The following is a 17,176-nucleotide window of genomic DNA, read 5'->3' on the forward strand; positions in this document are numbered from 1 at the left end:
AAAGGAGAAATTGCTCTCACTTTACCTTAAAATGTATAAAAAGTCTGCCCTCCCGTTACAAGGACATATCATACATATTTTGTCATGTTCCTTTGATTGAAAGATGTGTTTGTTGTTCTTAAAGAATATGGAAATCCTTCTCTTGATGGATCTCCCTCTGGCAGCTGTCTGGAATCTGAAGCCAACATATCTAACGTGTGTTTTAGCCATACAGTCTATGGTTTTAGCTCTATTTTACCAAGCATTATTTTTCTGAGTAAAAAAAGGTTATTTTTTTAAATCACAAAGACTAATTTCTGTAACAACTGGCAGAGAGCTCTGTCAGCAGGAAATAGAAATTGCCTTTCAGGATTCATTTGGCTCCACTAATTGAAACTAATACCTTTCAAATAGCATATTGATTCAGAGAAAGTACATTTTTTCCAATGTGCACAGCAAAAATGAATGAATAATACTAAATGTAAAAGTGCCAACAGTAAAACAGAGTTGTAAAAGGATTATTGGCTGTGTGGCACCACAAGTCATGGAGATGACAGCAAACATATCATGACTTCAAAGCACCTCTTCGTTTCCTGGGCTGTTGTGCAGAATATGGCCTTGGGTGCGTTGTATTAGTGCCCTAATTAAAAAAAAGTCTTCGAGTGTCAGGAGAAATAAATACTCGCACAGCAGAAAAACCCTGCACATCAAACGATATCAGTAGCACGTTTGGATCTTATAAGGAAGTCCAACTGAATTTCCCCGAAAGGTACTCTCACATGAGCATGCACACAGTTGACAGGTGAATCTGGAGTTGATTTATGCAAGTAAATGATGTAGTTTCTGTCGTTTCAGAGGCAGAAATGTTGCCACAGCGTGAACACTACACTGCTCTGCAAACTATAAATTAGCCATATTTTGCTGTCAACCAGTCGCAGTAAATCTTGTTGTATTTTGGATAACTTTTCCAAAAATAATAGCCTCTAAGAAGTTGCTGAATAAAAACTCTACCGAAAAAAAAGGTTAACAATATCGTGGATTTTCATTAAATGATTTCAGCATTTTAAAATCATCTTCCCCCAAACATCCTCATGAACAATGAGCTGAAATCGTTCCTGCAGTCACTCTCCGTCGGCGCGTTTGCCTGATGCGCAGCGCCTCCCCAACTGGTCCCTCACTTTGACAAATTCCTGGACGTGAGCGGGTCTGCTGGATGGCTTCTTGCTCGTAAAAATGATACCCTGAATGTTGTCGAAGTTGCCACATCTTTTTTCTCTCCTCTGTTAGAGTGTTTCAGTTTGGAAGAACACAATGGGACTGTGGTCATTTTGGAGTGTTTCCCTTTGTGCCTGCGTCTTTCTGAATCCCTTTCACTCTAAGTTTGTGGCTCAAGCGGAAATAAGTTCTCTGAAAACAAACGACAGATTTTATCGCCTGGAGGTTAATCAGCTGGAGGCACTTGTAACCCGAGAATCAACGGAGGTCAAAGTCGACAGTAGTACTAAAGTTTTGAGCGCTTTTCAATCGAGAGAAGTCGATGCTTTGAAAGCGAACGATGGCAAGCAAGTGGAGAAAGAAACACAGAGAGGACTTGAAAACGAGGCACTGATCGGCAACAAAACGGCACGAAACTGTCTGACCAGTCCCACAATACCTGGAAAAAAGTGTAATAACATTTCCGAGGACAACCAAGGACGACCTACAGCGAATATAGTGATAGAAAACTCATTTCCTGACACGAGAAACAGAGTAAAAAGGGGTTTAATTACACCATACGCCGAAAATGTGGATAGGAGTATTCATGGAGAAGCGCAGTCCACAGAGAGGTTTGTGGAGACTGTCCAGGGTGTTTCCAGCTCCCGACCCGAGCACCGGCGCACTGGGGACGAAGGCAGAGGGTCTAACCCGAGGCAAAGTGAGCCGCACCTGGACACGTCCACTTTTGCTCTATCGGGGGACTCTGCGCACAACCAGGCGATGGTGCACTGGTCCGGACACAACAGCAGCGTGAGTTTCAGTTTTACAAAAACAATTCATACCATGAAAGATTTAAGAAAACAACTAATTTCCTCACACACTGTATACAACGCTATTTTGTCTGTCCTAAATGCAAATTTAAAACATAAAACAGAAGTACATGAAACTCCCATTTGTACGCACAGCTTTTCCTGCGCGTATGATGGGGATTCCCACACACACTAGTTATTTCAGTCCTACATAGTTTTGAATTCAGCATTTGCTGAATGCATTTTCTCTTTTCACCTTGTGTATTTTTTGTAATTGCATAGAGGTTTGTAAGCGGATTGCCCGCCTGTTTGTGTGGACGCCTGATGGATATGACTGCACTTGCAGGATTCCCTCCACTTGCTTTATTTCAACATTTGTCGCCTGAACTTTGAATTAACAGTTTACCCTGCAGGTGCATTTATGTGACACTGAACTGGGAAGGTGCAGGCATTTAGGCAGCAATCATAGTGCATTAATTATTTATGAAATAATCAAGTGATGTCTCTCAGGAAGGTGCTGTACTGTAGCTACAATTAATAGGGATTGTGTCCACCCTTTGACGCTGATGAGACACAGCCTGACCTTTTGCCAAATGCACCAGGCTTTTGTCATTGACATTTGACTCACACTTTGTTGGTAGTTGTTTAATTGCCTGGATAAATGTTTGTTTTTGAAATGCTGCCAACCTTTGCACTTCTAAATGTGTTGATAGGAATGTGCAGAACTTTAATGGATGACAAGACATTGCAGCAACCACCCAGATAACCCCTCCGCCCCTCCCTCTTACACATAGACAGACACACATACACACCATTGTACATCACAAAGACAAAGCCATGGCGATGTTATCTCCTACTTTACATATAAAGCATGACAAAGTGTTGGTAAGCTCCAGCATTTATCAGGTACACAGATCTTACAACAGCCTTGTACAAAAGAACGGAGCTGCTCTGCCTTTTTACTGCAGGTAAATCAGATCACCTCAGTTCTGGGCAAAAGGGTGTGTGGCAGCAAAATGAATCTGGGAACACATCAGAAGGTTTTTGTGTCCCAGAAACACTGTGAATATTCATACATTATCCAAAAATACAGATAACTATCTGGATGTCTTATTTCATTCACCCTCCATTTTCTTATCTGGTACATTTTCTGTTTGGTAACCTATACGCATGTCATAACGTTTGTCAGACATTGGCTGTTTTCATGTATTGCAGTGGACAGTCTCTATGGAAATACACCAGAAATGCAGATAATCAATTCTATATTGTGAAATATGTTGTTCGTTTGAGACGTCTTCACCAATGATGGCCTTTAGCTCTGCAGGACACTGTTCACTGGATCATCACTGATGGGCTTGTCACTGCAGCCAGTCAACATCAGAGATTTATACAGTCTGAACCCCTCTCCCAAAAGAATGAGGAGAACTGCCAGGTTTAAATTGATGGCATTTTGCGACTGGATGTTAGAGCTCAGACTATACTAGATGTAAATTACTGATAATAAATCCAATCGAAGAGGACCATTTGAAGGAAAATTACTTCGTTCCTGTGGTGTGGGCTAGCTCTATCAAATATTCACTTCAAGACTTTGCCTGTGATCTGTCCAGGATGTAAAATCCCATGGGGAGTTAAATGAGAAAAATGTAGAAGGTGATGGTGAACGTGCCAGGGGGGGGGTCTTCAGAGTTCAGATTTGATAAAGAAATTCATCGTGTAAATCCTCAAATCTGTCACCAAATCAGTCCTCCCTCAACCATTATTTGATTTCTGTGATTGTCTGAGACATGAAAGCCTGAAGTCATATCTCTTTGGTTTTTGACTTTAGGAGAGATAACATTGATTGGACTCAGCCATGGGAATAAAACATAGACTGTGCAGATTTTTTTAAATGCATGCTTCTTAACTACATGTAGTATTGATTGACTGCATGTTTTCCACATCTAAAATCTGCCCTGAATGTGAATGGGGAAGCAGATATAAAGATTAATGATTTATAATGATGTTTTTCCACAAATATGAGCAAAAACAGAAAATAAACTAATTAAAATTACTAATAAATACACTTGGCTGGTGATGTCCTTTTATAGTAAATCCATATTTCAGTCATTTTGCCTCACACGAGTGTTCAAGCTGTGATACCATGTTGGTTATCTTTCAGTCATCGCAGCACATCCAGCAGTCAAGGGATGCAGAGTCCCCCCTGCTACCCTCCTGAAGGCAAAAAGTCTTAGTGTGCGAGCCAGCTGGTGATCAGTGTTATTGGCAGCCAAATGATTTGAGGCTCCTGATTGACCAAGCTCCTCACAAACTAGGACGCTATGTTGAAGCTGAGGACAGTTAATGAGCGTCTTTATTGACATCACGTCCCCCGAGCTTCTGCTGCAGAAATGTTCCTCTGTTGTTGTAACTAAGGTCCGCCTACCATGAGAGTATGGGTCATCTTTATTGGCCTTCTATTAAACTCTGGCTCTAGAAGGAGCTGGCATCGTTGAGGCCAGCTGTTCTTCCTGGCTAAAGAGTGAATCACGTAGTTTCTTTTGTCCGAGGATTCGAGAGTCAAACGGATCTGTCAGCTCTGCTACGTCGTCTTTGTCTGCTGCGACTGACTGGGAATCAGACATGCCTCCTGGGCCATGTTGTCTGCATGCTTAATCAGAATGAAGCGGTTATTGTTGCACATAATATCATCGGTATAAATAGACAATAAAAAAAGAGGAAATGGCATGGCCCTAGGGGACACTTGTGTTTAAAATCGGTTCATTAGATAGACGTCCATTCCATTTAACACGCCAGAGCCGGTTGCATGTGAACTCCTTGATCCATAAAATCAAATGGAATCGGTTCCCAATTCACAAAGGTATTTGACCGGAGTTTGAGGGTGATGCAGGATGATGAAAAATGTATTAAAAAGCTGCCTCGGTTGAGGTGTTCAAATACAACAAAGGGAAAAAGTTTCAACGTGGTTTAGTGTTTATAGTTTGGGATAATGTCGCATTAATAAACTGGGTGAGTGCAGACCTCAGACCGACCCCTTGTTGTCGGAGGTAAAAGTCAAAGAAAATTGAGTCAAAGGGGGCCAAAATGTGACCTTGCAAAACCTTTTATTCTTGCACTTTTCATCATCATCTGTCCCCCTGCTTGCTAGCTAAGGGTATTGGATGAAAAAGTGGTTCACGTTGGAAGAATTCAGTACAAATTGTTTCCTCTCTGTGATAGATTTTGTATAGGAATAACTGCAGCACCTCAGCATTTAGCCATTGTAAGCCTTTTCTAGAGGTTTTAGATATATCATTGTTAATACGTCATCGGCTTCGACTGATTGTGAGTAAAGTTTCTGATATTTTCCTAAACATAGATTTTAGAGCTGTAGCCAATGGAAAAAGTTATTTCTTTGTAGCAGCCATTTTCGTCCTCTAGCTGCTTGTCCCTTGGGGTGTCAGCACCATAAGTCTGTTCATTAATCGTGCCCGTCTCAAGCCTTTAGGGGTGCACTGTCCACTGATGTGATTGTAAGATGCTGATAGATACGGCCACAATCCTGCGTGCTTTGTAAGAGGTATACTGCTGGTTACAACAGCAGAAACAATTTTGAGAAACCTGTTTGGGCGAGATATTAACATTTGCAGAGAGAAATACATCATTTGCTATCGTTTTTTTCATGGCACACAGCATACAAGTTTTTCTCTCTCTCTAGTAATAATTCAGAGAAATCCCAGTTTTTACTCCACAAATGACATGCATGTGTGCCTTTTTTTTCCATGAATCATTTGTGCTCCGGGACCATAATGCATCGCATCAACACCGGCTCTCGGCACTCCCTCAGCACTTAGATGGTAGTTTTGGCTCACGAAGTGCATTTTAAGCACCAAATAAAGGCCTGCCACCAGTTCACACACACACACACACACACACACACACACACACACACACACACACACACACACACACACACACACACACACACACACACACACACACACACACACACACACACATACTTATTTCAATTTTAATCAAAGTGATAAAGCGAGTGCAGAATCATATTCGACAGTTTTGCATGTGATTAATTAGTTTAATAACTGTCGCAGTGTGGTAGTCACAGACATACTACACCTGTGATTAGGTTATGAAAACAAATGTATGCACTTTCTGATTGTGAAAATCAGAAAATTCTAATTGGGAGACGGTCTCTTTATTAATCATCACGGATAAATCGTCAACACAAACTGCGACACTTTATGAAAGAAGTTGTTATGGCTAAAGGTCGTTTGTTCAGCTTTTTACTGCCATTACTCGAACAAAATCTTCCCGGTTTGGTTACATAATGCCTTGACACTCGCAGGGTCTTGAAGCAGCTTTTTGCCTGAAGCAACACAGCAGTTACTATCATGTTTAAAGATGGCGGGGATTGCGCAGGTGGCAGTCGGCTTAAATAATGGGTTGACTTGGCAGTTCACAGAGACAGGAATGTATTAGTTGCAGGGGGAAATGGTTTTTCCTATCTAGTGGGATAGAAAGGGCCAAACTTAAAGCGCCACACACACCGACAGACCGAGCAATCAATGGAGATGATTGAAAACTTCCAAACACAAAAATGACACGTTTTGAAAACAAAATACTCACTCAATGGTTTCCTGGAACAATCCCTCTAAAATGAATGATGGTTTTTGCTTTGAGCAAAACAAAAACTAAAGATATTGAGTGATTGTCAAAATCTGAAGCTATATAAATGGAAAAAAGGAAATAAACAGAATAGTCAGCAATTTAGAAATGATGACAAAATAATCATCAGTAAAGAAAAGACTTGACAGCAACTATAATCATCACTTCAAAAACGTCATTATTGGATTTGAATTGACATTGATAAGGAAATTATTAAAATTACTTGGCATAACTCTTTATGAATATTATATTCTTATTAAATCATGAAGACTGGTTCTTTTTAAAAGAACTTCTTTGATTATATTTCCTAGCATTTCTACTTTTTTTTGGTGTACACTCTTTTTAATTCTTAAAATGGCCCAATTTTCCACACACAGATGATTAAATTGAAATTCTTCATATATAATAGGTTGCTTCTGTTGCCTTTCTTTGCCAAAACACTTCTCTTTCTGATATGGAGATGTTCGAGTAACTCTTTAAAAAGTGTGTATGACCTGCTGCCGCTGTGTACAACAGAACAATTAAATTAGGTGTGACAAATACATGAATATGAATATGTTGTAAAATTGCAATCTCAAAGTTTAAACGACTAAAAAGCTCAAAATGTGACTTTATTCACAACTGAGGTGTAAGGCAACATTTTTTTATTGGTTTTCCCACAATAGCAACCACCAGAGCCTTTTTATGGTAATGATTTGCAGTCAAAACACTAAATGGTGGTGGCCTTGGTGGTTAAATAGAGTTATACTTTACTTGAAACTCTGTGTATTAACTTTATTAACATTCATCAGAACCACATGATTCCCAATCCAAACACAAAGTGCTTTTGTTTCCTCAACCTAACCACATGTGGGTTAGACCCTGGTCCTGTGCCTTGAACGCCCCACTGCTGCCAGATATAACATACAGATCCATAAGACACATCATTAGATTTGTCCCTGTGGAGGGAAGCACTTTGGCCTCTCTGAACTCTTATGTTTTGTGGCTGACCAAGAATGCAAGATGAAAAATAAAGTGTTGTTTTTTTGTTTTCTACTAGTTGACCCCAAAACCATGGTTAAAGTAATGAACATATACCGACTGCTTTCACATAACTTTGCATTCACTTTGTTTGGTTTGAGTTTTTTTGCTGTGTTTTTTAACACAGAACATAACAAAGATATTAAATAGGCCACAGAAAACCACTTATTTGAAGCCCCTACTTGCAAATGTTTACGTTGAAGTGTGTTGTATCACAATTAATACACCTAAAAAAGATCTTAATAACAGTACATTAATAAGAACAACATATAAAAAACAACAATGGCGATAAGATAACCTTTGTCGGATTCACTGGAACATTTGACCAACTTTTTATCAGTGGACTCTTTCAAATGGTACAAAAGCGAAATGTAACCTGTCCAATTGGCTGGAAAACCTACCAGTGTTGCAACACTGGCACCCTCCAACTTTCACACCTTCGTAGGCTTCAAATCACTGCAAGAATATTGTTCTTTGTTGCAAGGAAACGTATTGAACTGTAAAGGATCAATATCAACTCGTATAACTGATGTTGCGGGGTGTGGACAGATGTTTGTAGTGATCTCGCAGCATTATTCGTACAGGGGGTCATTTTAGGTAGAGGGCTCTTTCTTTTCAAAATCTCAATTTGGACCCACTGTTGCCTTTGGCTCCAGCTCAGACCCCCGTGGGCAAAAGCCGAGCCATTAGGAGCCAAAGCTGTGAAGGAATAAATGAGACGAGAGAAATGTCTGAGTGGTGTTCTGCTCAAAGTACTCCAAAATGCTAACTATAGTTCAAATTCATCAAAAACCTGTTCATTTTCCAAAGATGTGACATTATCATATTTCACCCTGCTAAATTTCCAATCTCTGTTGTCGTCCATGCCTTAATGAGTAACAGGGCTACACAGATGAACAAAAGTAAATAAGTTAGTACCTGGAACACTAAGTATGAGCAAACAATAGCGGCCTCGAACAGTAAAAAGAACAATACTAAAACAAAAATGCTAATGTTTTATTGTTGTCTCTCCACACCACTTACAATGCAGCAAATTAATTTTAAATTGCACGGGATGTGACTGAAACTTTGCCAAATCTGTCAAAACATTTAAATTAGTTCTGAATTTGCCATCAGATTTGTCCTTGGATGCATCTTGTTTTTCACCTTTTGTACAAAACAGTGTGCTGTGATGTCAACATATAAACGCAAAGGCGGAATAAAAACAGAGTGCCGTGTATATATCTATACATACTCCATTAAACATTTTTCATTTACTTCTTACCCCAAGCTTTCTTTAAAGAAATTAAGCAATCACAATGTTTTATCCCACTAATGGCAAACAGCACATTTAATGTGTATTGTTGTTAGCAGCAGAGACATAACATCTCCTCTCAATGTGTTTGAAGTGAAACCCTCCTCTATTCAGCCCATTTAATTAAGTCCCCCTCCCCATAATGGCCTGAATTGATTGCTGAAACCCGCATTAGGGCAATATGACCAAAGCTCAGGAGTCAGGAGGATAAGTAAACAGCAGACTAATGCACCGGGGACATTTCGCTGGGTTTTACTTGATGAAAGCAGCCTCCCCAGAGTATGTTTTCCCCCACAGAAGTACAAACAATCAATTGGACCTCAGATAAGATGCGGACAGAGTTAGGCCTCTCTTCGACCGCATCATTTCTTTTGAATGACGCTTGTCTTTTCTGCTAAGTGCTTTACTTTAGAGGAGTCCTCGCAGAGCCACATGTTGTGTTTTTATCCCCTCGCCCACTTGCAGTGCACCTTGATTTCGCCCTCATCGCTGATAAGCCTTAAAGACATTTATGCAAATGCGAAACCAATACTGTATTTCTTTTCTCCGCAGGTGTTTGAATCCGATAATTTCTAATGGATGCATGAATATATTAATCTTATGAGAGAGAACATTTATATCACTGTGTTGGGTGTGTTGTGACACATACACTCACTTTATACACAGATTACTTTCTCCACTATTAAGTGGGTTTTTGGCCTAACAAAGGACATAAACCAATATTTGTTCTTCTGTTTGGCTTGGGAGCTTTTCCTCATTATTAACAAGATATTAAACATAAAAGTAATAGACCAATTCAAACCTCACATGTTGTCAGTGGGTGTTGAAGATCTGGGACGTTAATTAGCTTGTTGATTTAAAGATTCAAACAGCCTCTCATTTCTTGCCCTCGGCTTCTGTCTTTATTCTGTTAATGAAGTTGAGGATGTAATGAGCTTAACAACAAATGAAACAGGTTTTATGTTTGTGTCCTCAGAATTGCGTCTGCTTTCAGGCCAGAGAAATTCAGAGTAGTGAGGTGAACAATGGAGTCCCAGTTTGCTCCTCTCACATTGATATGCCAGCTTTTGGTGTCTGATAATGGCCCGGATGCATTAGGGGCCCCGTGGATCTGCATTAGTTCATAGACTTGGCTCTTCCCACTACCTTTTTCACCCCGCTTCCTCTTCCAAACCACTTCTTCCGCTTCTTATTCAAAGTCGTAATGGCAGAGAGTCAATTTAGGGTAATTTACGCTGGGACACATAAAACATTTATGTAAAAGCTGGGCAGCACCCCAATCCGGCCCATTACAGACTCAATTTGCCCTCAAAAATATTCTTTTTGTTTGACAGTTTTTTATTCTGTACGCATTTTAGGATGCGATCATCAGTGATGTAAGGATGATGTCTTAATTATTGAATTATATTGTTTTTATTTTCTTTGATTTGTTCTTTGTAATGGTAAGCACTGCTGATATTTAATCAGATTTACATTTTATTTTAATTTGATCTTTATAGTTGATAGGTTTCTTTAAATTTGACACAACATTGTACATTTCTGTACTACCATTTAATTTACTTACTGGTCTACATACACACCAAATATGTAATGAGCTCTTATCAGTCCACACTAGTCTTTGTTACACATAACTTGGGTGTGTTGTTTATTTAACATGCTAACTTGTCTCAGTGAAGCACTTTTCTGTTTATTATTCTCATGATTATTATAAATTATTAAAATATTATTTGGATTATAATCCTCATGGTCTAACTCCCTAGAAAACCAAAAAACTCAAAAATTGCACAGAAAAAAAGCCACTTACTATATACCTACATCTAGCCACTCCCGGTAAATAAAATAGCACCTGCACTCAAGGCTAAGTTTCAATTAAATCTTTTGACAGATTCGATACACACCTTTTAACTTTGTTTATCAAATCTAATAAGGTGACAAACACTGACCCACAGACAGCTGACAAGGAGCGATGGCATATTTGGGTAAAAGCCAGCTTATGAAAGCTTATATTTAAGACATGATTTAATTAGTTTCAACACATTTCAGCGAATTGTCAGGCATTTTGATGTGGTGGTTATACTCAGAGGAGGTAAATAGACAAGGGTTACTCCCGGGAGATGGCTCTGTGTATGAATGTGTTTACCCCACTGTACAATATACAGACGCTTATGTGTATTCATGAGAATGTAAATGTGTATCATTTCAGCCGTGAACTTTTCACTGAGTGGTAAAGGAAATAGAAGAATGTGCCAATGCTTTTTTTTCTTTTATTACAAAGAACCTCACATCACTCACTGTTCTCAACTTTGGGGGTCCCTTGGAAATTAATTTGGATCCTTCATTTGGCCCCTCCGGCTCGGTTCAAAAACAGTGCCAGAGCTACATGAAAGTGGCGGTATTTCTGAAGATTTCTACTACTTCCCGTTGTGTGTAACTCCTAAGAAGGAAAGAAACAGCAATCTGGAGGTGTGATTATTAGAGTAAGGGTCTCTTTGTTTCCCTTGACTACCCAATTAAGCAGACATGTTCTTGAAAGCTGTCATCTTGATGATGCTTTAGTGAGGGCAACAGGTTTCATTCGGAGCGTGTTGTTAGCGAGTACAGTAAACTGCACTGATGTGAAGCAACAGTCTTTTTCATATTTCTTAATAGCCATATTGCAGTTCATAGAGATGATTCATGCCTAAATTGCGAGCTGTGTAGAAAAACCTCTGCCCACCAACATGGGGTTGAAATGCCTCTCACGTCCCACTGAAGCACTTTAAACATTTGAGAATGTCTCTTTAAAAGAAAAAACAGATGGATATGTAATTTCTAAAGATTTGATTTGCTCCAGCATTCTGTCTGTGTGAATGTGCTTCATGCTTGCGCAAGTGTAGCGTGTAGGTCTGTGTGTGGATGAGACGTGTGTCAAGCCGATGCACATCATGGATGTAATGCGTTGTTGCCATGGAGGCTGTCTATGCAGCCATCTTTAAGAGTTTATACCTTTCCGTGGCCAAACAGCTTGTGACTTTGCCTTTAATGTTTGTTTTCCTCTTTTTCTAAGTGCAGTTCCTTATGAAATATATAAACAGCAGAAAACAGTATACCTGCAGAGCCTGTTTTTAAAACTAAGAAAGGAAAAAAGACAGAGAGATTGAAAGAATGATAGAAAGAAAGTACAAATAAATAAAGCAAAAGAGGGAAAGAAAGCAGCAAGAATGAAACGTTATGATAAAAGGATGACTAACCCAACTCCTCGGAGGGGGAGCGCCAATCCGAAAAATGATTGGTTGACTTTCCCGGGGCAAAGCTCTCTTTGCTCACATCAATAAAACATAAACATGAATAAATGCACTGCTTTTGGCCTTCCAGGGTCCTTACTTAATTTCATGTATGCAAGTGAGCGACGATATGCATGGAAAAATATATTTACCTAGAAGGCTCAAAATAATTCTGGAAACCATTTTGTGTTTGTTTGTTCCCAGTATTTACATAAGTGCAGGGCTGCACCACAAACTCTCAGAATTTGAGTTTTAATATTCTTCTATATTAGTTTGGTCCTTATAGTTTAAACCACGCATCTGATGTCCATGTGCTCTCCTTCAGCATTTGCATGTAAGTAATTGCTCCTTATTGACTTGAGCCCTGACGCACAGCTATCAATAATTTGAAGACGTGGGGACGCGCAGTTTTCAGTGATGTACCCTTGATGTATCCACTTAGGGACAAATCAGCCAAGCAGTCATCTGCCTCACTAGTCTGTTGGTCCCCGAGGTAGATCTTCCCTGACCCATATCAACGGGTCAGCTTTTGTTAATGAGCCGACCGCACAAACACGTTAATAACATTTAAGACGGAGCTTCTAATGACAATTACAGCTCGGGTGCTGAGGGGCTTTGTTATCAACTTCTGCCATTCGGGGCTATTTTTGGACGTTTTTTTACGTTCTCAGTTAAATTAGTTAGCATTTGATTAAATTGGATCCTTGTGCAAGATGGTGCAAGTGATTGAACCCCATAAAACTGTGAACATTTATTCGTTGTTCACTCAGTTAATTTGCAGTGCGCAGTATTTGAATCCTTTGGTTGGGAATGAGGCGCTTCTAGTTTGACACTGATGTAGTCAATTCAAGATCCAATTTACCTTGTATTATTTAGACAGTCCCATGACACAGAGTCATTGCTGTTAGCAACAGAGAAGTGAAGAAACAAACGATCGACAGTTTTGCTGAGTTTTTCTCTCGTATCTAGTTTTCAAAGCAGGCAATTAGGTCTAACATCACAGCCACTTAGCTAAGTCGGCTCTCTAAATTGATTCAGACTCCAGCGTTGGACCTTGCAGACATGGTGCATTTAGTTATGCAAATGCTTATTTCTCTGTGTGATTGGTTAATTAACCTGTAATGCAGATAGTCCCAGTCATGCACATTGGCCATTTGATGGCTAAATTGTGGGTCAATTGGGTTTTTAACATTTCCAAAGCAGGCTGAGAGGCACGTCTTTGTTCCTCCGAGTCTTGTGTGGCTTTTCTCGGCTTAATGACTTCTTCCATGGGTCCCATAAGGTTAATGTGTTTAAACTCACTGTAATTGAGCTTTTGACCTATCTTTCAGGCTTTATATAGAATTTGTCATATTATGCTATGTCCCTGCTCCCTGATTGTTATAATCTACCATTCCTTCTCCCTCCCTTCATGCCCTGCCCTCCCTCTCTTCCCCAACCCCCCTCTTTATCCTGAGTTATGAGCATCCCCATGGGAAGTCATTTATAATGCCATTGGAGTGACAATAATTCGCTTGCACACCATTTCACTCTGCCCTCTGTGCCTTGGCAGACTTTTATGGGCCACATTTTTGTTTTCCCAGAAACACATCTTCCAACCACCCTCAGAGAACACGCAAAAGCATTTAGCCAAAACGGGAACTGGACGTCATCCATTGAGTAAAATAAGTGACATAACATCTTCCAAAAACCACATTTGAGACCTGCAGCTACTTCCCTAATTTGAAGGTAAAAGAAAGACAGATGAAAAAGGGAAGGAGAGAGGATTGTTCGCGGCAGCCGCTGACTGCATTCCTTTTGGTATTGTTCAGTGCACAATTATGATAAGATGTTGCTGTTATGTAGGTATCATTCCACATGAAGAGCAGACACCATTTCTGACAGCACACATGGGTTTTCTTTAGTTCCTTCCAATAGCAGACTGACATCTCCTGACAACATGAGGATCACTTGTCATTGAGATAACATGCTGTATGACGCTGGTATTTATTAGTAAAGGGATGTAGCAGACATGTTGTATTCATTCCACGCCATTAGGTATAGACAGGTGCATGCTGGGGAGGCACTTACTGTATGCAAAAGCTTTTTAGTGCAAGCGTTGGCATGTAATTAAGCACGTCTGTTTTTATTATGTTGTAGGTGATCCTGATCTTGACTAAGCTGTATGACTTCAACCTGGGGGCTGTTACTGAGAGCTCACTGTGGAGGTAAGTTTGTGTTTGATCATTGCTATTTTTACCTTTTCCATCTAAATCGAAAGGTAATGGCATCGTGGCAAGGATTTATAAATATGCAAAAGCACAGGCCTAAAAACAATAAGGATAATGTATTCATGGAGAGCGCAGTATTGTGTTAGTGTGATATATAGTGTTCTCACTCGCTAGGATATGAACAATGGAGTTACACTTGGAGCCAATATGAAGTATTTTAATAAAGCAATATGAAGTAGTTCAGAATGAAGCATCCTCTTCTTTGCTTCTTTCAGTCCTATAAATAAACAACCCAACTAAGAAAAAACATTTTACAACCCCCCCCCCCCCCCCCCCCACCTTATTTCCTGTCCATCATCAGCACAGAAATGAATGATAAACCAAAAACTATCTGAAGTTTATTGTTCTTTCTTTTGTGTCTCTTTTCCTCTGACCTAGAAACTTCCTGATGGAGTTTTCTGATTGATTGTCATCCATAACCTTTTGTTCCAGAAGCAATTGACATGCAATTGCTTCTGTATAGCCGTAGTAATTCTATTCAGTATGTACTGAGAGGTGAGTTACAGTGCCCTGTCAGATCATAAATAAGAATGGAATTCATTAAGGATTATACCACAGAGGCCAATCCAGCCCTCTGATTCTGTGCGGCTTTTTTCTCACCTCTCTCATAGCCTGCAGAGAACTCATTTCATTCTGAAATACACGTGAAAAAGAGACCATCAGACCGCCAAGCATAGAGTTTCAAATTAATATCTGTTTCACCAGAGGCGCCGCTAAGATTTACACCCGAGTTGACACGTTTTGATATCCCATATTGTGTACAGGAGGTCTTCCATCATCAGGGTGTCTGCTTAACAATAGCACCACGAGTAAATTAGAGTGCACCTCAGGGGGTGCACAAAGGCTCTTAGTATGAGTATTAGGAAAGCAGAGATTTGGATGTTATGAAAAGAAACGGGAGTAAATGATTTCTGTGATAACAAAATAAATGGTTTATGACTACAGCTCGGGGCCACTGTTGGTGGCTGAACGCAATGTGCAGATCAATGGGTGACTTGCACAATATGAACACACATCGAGTCCCTTTGTGTTTTTAAAAGGCTACCCTTTGTGCTTAAGAAACTTCACGATATAATGACATCATTTAAGAGGCTTTTTTTCCCACAGCCTCAATCAAAGACAAGCGAAATAAGTACTAACAAAAATGTGTTGAGTGGTAAGTCTTTGTAAGCAATGTCAACACGAAATGGGACGATTCAGATTAATGCACAGACAATGGCTGCAGACACTGGGTATCTATCCAATTATGCAGTGAAATTACATTTAGAGGCACTCAGGTAGAACTGTGAGCGTGGAGTGGCTGTTTGTGGCGAGGAGAAAATATGAAGATCAAGATGACAAACCCATCTAATCTTGTCATGGGATGCATGGAAGGAACAGGCAGTTGTATGAAGCGTGATAATGTGAACACGATGCAGACCTAATTGTCTAAATCAAGTGTAAAGCCAGGCCATTTAGCTAATTGACAAATGTGTGACTTATTGTCATACCTTTCTTTTCTTTTTATCTGCTTTAAAGGACTACTTAAACATGTGTTTGATAGCTTTGAAGGTTATTGTTTTGCACCACAGTAACAGAAATTGGCATCCCCTGCAGATGAAAAGAAAACCAAAGACAAGTATAAAACTAAAGTCAGTTGTAAAGAGAAGCCACTAATTCAACATTTTAAAAAACGGCATGAAAGAGTTTTCTCTTTGCTCTGGTGAGGATTCAGTGTACCAACATCTACATTACTGTTGACCATATTCCTAACCATACCTGAGGTTCAGAAATTGATTTCCTAACTCACAGGCAGATGCTGGTTTCATGACATGTCAGTGTAGCATAACATTCAGCTGACAAAGACTATATTAAGTCTGCATTATGTGTTTGCATTGGTTTGAACTGTGTTGTTGATGTGTGTATGACATGCCTAATGAATATGTCAACCTTGTTTAATGCAGAATGCTACCAAACTTGCATTATGCCTTTCTTTATATAAATATTTGTACTTATTGCTTTCTTGTCATGCAGTTGTGAGGAGGAGATTGCAGATTATTTCCTGGGTGCTTTTGCAAAACAACAATATGCTAAGAGGTGTATTGTAAAGACTGTCATGTTGACATCGAGTGATGTTCATTGTTTGTATCTTTGAATCCTAACAAACCTGTCCAATACATGTCCAATGTTGATTTGTTTGGATGTTTTGAAACCTGCATTGTTTGCATTAGTTAGCCGTCTTCTGCTTCCTGTATTTACCGTTGCATTGCTACATTTCTTGCCAGCAATTGTTGGCAATTTCATTTGGTAGACATGGCTAATCATCAATCAATGTTTTTTAATTTGTGTTGTCTGCTGCTTTACCTTAACCAGTTGACATTGTCTTCCTCTGCAACATCTAGTGACTTGACAGACCATAACTACTTACACTTTAAGAGTTTACCAACTTAAATATATAGGTGCCTAAAACAAACCATCCCTGATCTGGACTAATTATTTTTCTACAAATCTACAAGAGTGAGTTAATCACAGCGTCTGGGCCTCTCTAGTCATGATCTTTGTACAACACTCTCAGATAAAGCTTTTAAAATAAGAGTTAAGGATGCATCTTCCTTGTTGGCAGATGACCTGAATTTGTTACCCCCAACAGACAGCATTTCCCCTGTATTCGGCAGGTGGCAGGTGCTTATTTTACGTCTGTTC

At 39.6% G+C, this 17,176-nt stretch overlaps 1 protein-coding gene across 2 annotated transcripts in view; it reads left to right on the plus strand.

Annotated features, from left to right (window-relative positions):
• The first annotated feature begins 1,186 nt into the window (after positions 1 to 1,186).
• sorcs3b (sortilin related VPS10 domain containing receptor 3b) overlaps positions 1,187 to 17,176 on the plus strand; it is a 36,563-nt gene continuing 20,573 nt past the window's right edge. For both annotated transcript variants that reach the window (XM_034152165.1, XM_034152166.1), the window contains exons 1-2: positions 1,187 to 1,986; positions 14,364 to 14,431. In XM_034152165.1, the coding sequence (XP_034008056.1) occupies positions 1,291 to 1,986; positions 14,364 to 14,431 (764 nt within the window). In that variant the 5' untranslated portion in view covers positions 1,187 to 1,290. The remainder of the gene's footprint in view (positions 1,987 to 14,363; positions 14,432 to 17,176) is intronic.

The sequence above is a fragment of the Trematomus bernacchii genome, unplaced genomic scaffold (assembly GCF_902827165.1).
Source record: "Trematomus bernacchii unplaced genomic scaffold, fTreBer1.1, whole genome shotgun sequence".
Lineage (NCBI taxonomy): Eukaryota > Metazoa > Chordata > Actinopteri > Perciformes > Nototheniidae > Trematomus > Trematomus bernacchii.